The 5966-nt window shown below is 41.6% G+C and overlaps 1 protein-coding gene across 1 annotated transcript; it reads left to right on the top strand.

The window, feature by feature from the left end:
- Positions 1-322: 322 nt before the first annotated feature.
- LOC133001534 (arrestin domain-containing protein 3-like) lies at positions 323-5714 on the top strand. Its single transcript, XM_061071133.1, has 6 exons — positions 323-663; positions 797-857; positions 950-1097; positions 1191-1287; positions 4320-4576; positions 5445-5714. The coding sequence occupies exons 1-6, from the start codon at positions 405-407 to the stop codon at positions 5712-5714; spliced, it is 1092 nt and encodes a 363-aa protein (XP_060927116.1). The 5' UTR covers positions 323-404.
- Positions 5715-5966: the final 252 nt, after the last annotated feature.

The following is a 5966-nucleotide window of genomic DNA, read 5'->3' as shown; positions in this document are numbered from 1 at the left end:
ATTTTGCAACCCTAGTTGTGTATCTTGAGTACTTTCATTAATGGTTTAACAGTCTAGCAGTGAATAAAATGTGAATCCCCATTTGTTGGACATGATTGTATGTCATGTGACCATCTGCATGTGACACAGGGAGAAATCCAAAGTCAGGTGTTCACATCCATGTCAGGTGATCCATTCACAAGTACACGCCCCAGGTGAATTATAATAACAAAAGGTGTTGTAGCCCAATAGGTTACTTACCGCCATGGTTGTGTTCTCCATGCTCTCTGCTCATGTGGGCGGAGTTGTCCACAAGATCTGTCTGACTGATTTCAGATATATAGCAGCTGTGCAGGGCCCACAAGGCTCAAGTTTCTATTGGGATTTCACAAGTGACTTTTCTTCCGTGTGTTTCTCTGCGGAATATGAAAATCCTGAATTTCTCCATTGAATATGACGCCGTCAACAGCCAAAACACCTTTACCAATGGAGATACCATCAATGGACGAATCATCGTGGAGGTTTCTAAAGAAATTAAAGTCCAGTCTCTTGTTTTCATAGCACAAGGAAAAGCTCGGGTTGTCTGGCATGAGTGTCGCGGGCCACATTATGTCCGCACTTTCCGGTCTCATGAGGAATATTATAATACCGAGCATCATATCCTGAGAGAAGCAAGACAAGATGGTAACATATTAAATGAACACTGTAATTTATATGTGATACATTGTACCTAATATAATTACTTTTGAGATGATAAGCTATCATCAATATACTGTTTAAAGATATTTAAGGCTTATAATGAGTTATTGTTTTCCAGGTACTGAATTCATTGGCAAAGGAAGACACGTATTTCCTTTTTCATTTACCATTCCTGACAGGTGCCTTTTATTCTTTTCTTCATCTTTAGATGTACATTGACATTTATTTCTCTCCAGGTCATTTTATATTTATTTTTGATTTAACCTCACAGAAGAATCCCATCATCTTTCAAAGACCGCACTGGCAAAATCGTTCAGAAGTTGAAGGCTGAGCTCAAACAACCAATGAAGCTGACCAAGAAGGCCAAATCCGAATTCACGTTCCGTTCCAAAGCAGACATGGATGTTCCCGGACTTCTGGTGAGAAATCCTTAAACTTAACAACAAGAGTAATAAAAGAGACAATAATTATCTCCCTGCATTTATCTGAGGTGAGGATCTCTTCTTTTTTAGGAACCCCAGTATGGCTCCAAGGATAAATCTCTCAAGGTTTTTGGCTCCGGAAATGTTTCGATGGACATTCACACTAAACGAATGGGCTACAAGCAAGGTAATAATGTAGAAGAGGTAATCCTGCACCCAGTGACCTTTAATCCACTGCTTGTCCTTGTTCAGAAACTGGTCAGAACTCCCTTGTTATTTTAGAAAGCAGGTGACAAATGTTACATTATTGAAATGTTCCTTGTAGACTCTTGTTGTGTAACATTTTCCTCTTTTGTAAAACCCTGCCCGACCCTGCCTCCTTATCTGTGAAAACAGGAAAGGTGTGTCAAACCGCTCAGTGTGTCAATACTGACTCTCTTCAGAGACCTCTCTCTGGATAAAGGCCGATATGTGGTTCTCCATTTTGACTTACACGGACTGAAACGGACAGAGAAACGCCCTCTCCTGGCGCCTGGGAGAGCATTTCGTGCATCTCTGATTTTTCTAACTACTCGTCGGCATGACTGAGAGCCTAGGGATAGCCCTTACCTCAAACTTCCTGTTGCATTTGTATCACAATACCCAAACACAACTACCATTAATGTGACAAGTGTGTTAAGCCAGCGGAGTTGTCCGGCTGACGGTGGCTGGTTAGAGCACTAACGGCATGTGTGTACGGTCTCATACGGTTATAACGAACGGCGCAAGCGGGCTAGCCACAATGCTAACTGCAGTGGTAACAGCGCAAAATCCCGCTGTCACGACTATAATTCCACAGCTATCATGACACTGTTTCTCAAATACCGTCAGGTTAGAAGCAAACACTTGGTAGTATTTAGTATCGGGAGTCCCTGCTGACTGTGTGTGGAAGCTGGAGGGGAAGCTAGCTGCCTCCGTGTAGCTTCAAGCTGTAGAATTAGCAACACAGTTCGGAAACAAGACCGGGGAACCGCTGCGCTAAGAAACGATAACATAAGCATTTTCACTCGCTGGGTGTCACTTTATTTAGTTCTGTAAGTTGCCATCGTTCACTGTGTGTGAGGAAAGCCGGCAGGAAGTTACCAAACAAACGTGGACTTCTTCTACGCACATAGAGGTAGGCTTCCATGAGCTTGTCTTCTGTTGCGCCACCTACTGTTTGGCGCTGAATTGTTTTCAGGACGTACAGTCGTCGGCGAAGCATAAATGAAAAAGAGTCCGTGGGATCCGTCCGTCTCTCCGCACGCCGCGGAGTTGGAGTAGCATACTGGAGCCTTAAGGTCATGAGGAGGATGTGGAAGTGCTAAATCTGTTGAAGAAGGAAAGTAAAGATATAATTCATATATTTTAATAGGGTTCCAACAGGCTTTGGCAATTTTATTATTAGAATGTATTTTTCGTTGTATCTTGTCTATTATCAATAGGGGTGGGAATTGGCAAAAATGTGACGATTCAATAGTATTGCGATATTTGGGCTACGATTCAATAGTATTGCGATTCTGCGATATATTGAGATACTGCAAGTATTGCGATTCGATTCTGCGATATGTTGCGATACTGCAAGTATTTTGATTCTGCGATATATTGTGATTCATGTCCACCATATTATTCAAAGGCATAACAAAAAAATTGGAAAATAAGACTGCTCACCTCACTTCAAATGTCACATTTAATTCTGTGAATAACATTGTCTTCTACACATTAACTGAAGTGCAAAAACTAAGAAAGGGTAGTGCAAAAACTTTGTCCTTGAACATTCAGGACCTTTGTAATTATTTTCTGAATAGGAGACCTCTCACATGAACGCTGAGCTCCCAGCACATAACTTACAATTATTTAAATACAATACAGTAACATAAAGCAGACATAATAGAGTAACATAAACCTGAGAATAATCATATAAATAAGAGTAACCTAGAGCTTCAATCAAACTGAGAAAAATAAACAAATGTGTACTACTAGAGTGCAGTCCAGTTGGATGAATGTTAAATTCATTTGGGAATATTGGCATTTTTGTTCAGAAAAAGGAGTTGGTCAACATGCTCAGATGTTAAAGTGCTCCTATGGGCTGTTACTATATCTCCTGCAGTAGAGAACATCCTTTCCGCATACACACTAGGTATCTTTAAACTCTGAAACTCTCCTCGTCATGCTTTGCCAGCCAGGGGCTGTTACATATATAATTGTAAAAAAAAAAAAAAAAAATTAAAAAATTGCAATACTTTGTGCTACAGTATCGATAGTATCGCGGGCGCAAAATATCGCGATACTGAAGCGAATCGATTTTTTTTCCCACCACTAATTATCAAGCTCCTCAATATGGCTCCATATTGACCTGCGGTGGATTCTATCTCGGTTAATGTGATGTAGAAGTGACGTGTATTGTCACATCATGTTATTATCACTGTTGGGTTTCAACCGTAGTGTTAGTTCATGTGGTGTCGGAACAACAACCCAGTAAGTCCGTGAAAATGTTGATAGGCTACACGATTAATCAAGTAGCTGATGTCGTCCCTTACAATCCTTTGTCTTTGGTCTTTGTTATGCAAACATAGGAAAGAGGTGTGAAGTTGTAGTGTAAACGCTCCTAATGTCAGAAGCACAACATTTTCCACACTCCACTCCCAAAGCGAATACACCAAAGTCAGAACAATGACTTCACAAGACCTTCCGAGGAGCATGTGTGTGCACAGGTAGACTGTCTTTAAAGATGGACGACACGTTTCAACTTCTTCCCACTGTATGGAAATGAAACCAAAATATCCTGGAGACAACAGCGCCATCTTGCACATTTGCAGACAGAGTCTGCGCAAATTGGAGGGTGGTGGCAATATCCTGCTACAAGTCATCCTCTGCGGTCAAAAGATGGGGTGAAATGGATAAATTAACACTTTGACATACATCAGTGTGATCAGCATGTCCTAAAATGATAGAAACTATATTTGAGAACATTTTATTTGACTTGACTTTATAATTTGGTGCAAGTCCCATCCATTAACATGGAGGAGGCAGGGTTTATGACTTTTCAGTCTGGTTTTAAGCTTTTCTTATTGATTTCATGTCTTGAGAAGGTTTTTGGGTCACTAGTCAAGTAAATGTGTTGTATGCATTTATTCTGTGCCACATCAGATTAGTTCTACCCTTTGGAAACTGACTGTCTGTGCTTTATTCTTTTTACAGGTGAGAATGTCAAAGTGATTGTGGAAATCGTGAACCACTCCAGTCGTTCGGTGACGCCCACATTCACACTGTACGAGAAAAAGAGTTTCTTCGCCCGGGGACGCAGGAGACTTCACACCAGGGAGATCCTTCAGGACCAAATTGAGGCTCTTGCATCTTCGAGTAAAGACACTGTGACCAAGGTGATGTCCATCCCCAGAGAACTACCCCCCTCCATCCTGAACTGCTCCATCATCAAGCTTGAGTACAGGCTGAAGGTAACGTGCATTAAATTATCCAGTGAACTGATCGGATTGACTGCACTTTCTCTTTGTGACCTGCTCTTTTTGGTTAGTGTTAAAATAACAAATGTGGGGAGCTTGTAGAATGTTTTTCCTGTGTTCCTATCTCTTAATTTCAGTGACAGGTGACATGAAAATCAAAAAACTGAGATAAACAAATCATTTAGAATTCTTCTGTGCCATGAGAGGCGGTGGACTAGTGGCAGAAACTTGGACTATGGGCAGAAAAGGTCTCTGGTTCGTCTCTGGTTCGTCTCCACGGAGAAACAACAAAAAGACGAACCTGGATTGATCTGTCCAAAAATCCAAGAGGATTCTCCCTACCCTGTCTAGTGCCCCTGAGCAAGGCACCTTACTCCCCCATCATCTGCTCCCCGGGCGCCGTACATGGCTGCCCACTGCTGTGTGTCCTGCACCAGATGGGATAAAAGCAGAGGTTAAATTTCCCTCCTTGCATGAGTGTGCTTGTGCATGTGTGTGGGATAAATAAATCTATCTTAATCTTAATCTTTATCTATTCAATGGGATAAAGGAAGCATTTCCCACACTTGTCAGTGTACAGTGAACTTTAACCTGTGATATCGCTTTACATTAGTGTATTGGCATTGGCAAATGCTAAAAGAAACTGACATAACTCCAACATAATCAACAGATAAAACTGCAAACATCAAAGACCTCAACATTTCACGAAAGACAAAACCTGTAGCAAACAAGAGGATCATATGCAGGCCCCACTGACCTAAACACTGAGACTGATGGGGAAACTTTCTGAATAAGAACATTAACATTTATCAGGAGATGTAAAGAAGAAATAAAAAGTGGAGACCACTCTTTTTTTTTACAGGTCTGTCTGGACATCAAATGTACCAAAGACCCAGTGATCAAACTCCCCATCGTCGTCCTTCCTGAAGCTGATCCAGCAACAGCAACAGCAAAACAACAGCCTGCGTCTGCTGCTTATGGATTTGAAGGATTTGGGAACCCGACCCCACCGACATCGAGCACCACACCCCAGCAAGCAGCACCTCGACCCTTCGACCCCCCACCTCCCTATGCAGCATATGCAATGCCCCCCACTGTTACTTATTCTGACAAAAATAACTCTTTGTTGTAGATACTTCCCTTAAAAGTAACAAGCAGGCCATTTATTTAGCTTTGCACTCCTTGTTCTTTTTTTTCTCATTCTTAATTCCTCGGACACATCATCCAACAGAATGACATGTGGCTGCAGAGGGCGCTGTTGCTCAGTAAAAGATACATAGTGTTGCTTTAACTCATGGGTGCCCACACTTTATAGGCTTGTGAGCTACTCTTGAAATGACCAGCTCAACAAGATCTACCACTCTGTTTCTTTTATTTCAAAGTA

Source organism: Limanda limanda, chromosome 5 (genome assembly GCF_963576545.1).
Source record: "Limanda limanda chromosome 5, fLimLim1.1, whole genome shotgun sequence".
Classification (NCBI taxonomy): Eukaryota; Metazoa; Chordata; class Actinopteri; order Pleuronectiformes; family Pleuronectidae; genus Limanda; species Limanda limanda.
This window is presented reverse-complemented; position numbering and strand designations above follow the sequence as displayed.

What these genes read in the sequence shown, in the direction of transcription:
- LOC133001534 (XM_061071133.1), top strand. Translation starts at nt 405, where the DNA reads ATGAAAATCCTGAATTTCTCCATTGAATATGACGCCGTCAACAGCCAA. An exon ending in TGGATGTTCCCGGACTTCTG is followed by an intron (nt 1,098 to 1,190) that starts GTGAGAAATCCT and finishes CTTCTTTTTTAG; the next exon opens with GAACCCCAGTATGGCTCCAA. An exon ending in AGCTTGAGTACAGGCTGAAG is followed by an intron (nt 4,577 to 5,444) that starts GTAACGTGCATT and finishes TTTTTTTTACAG; the next exon opens with GTCTGTCTGGACATCAAATG.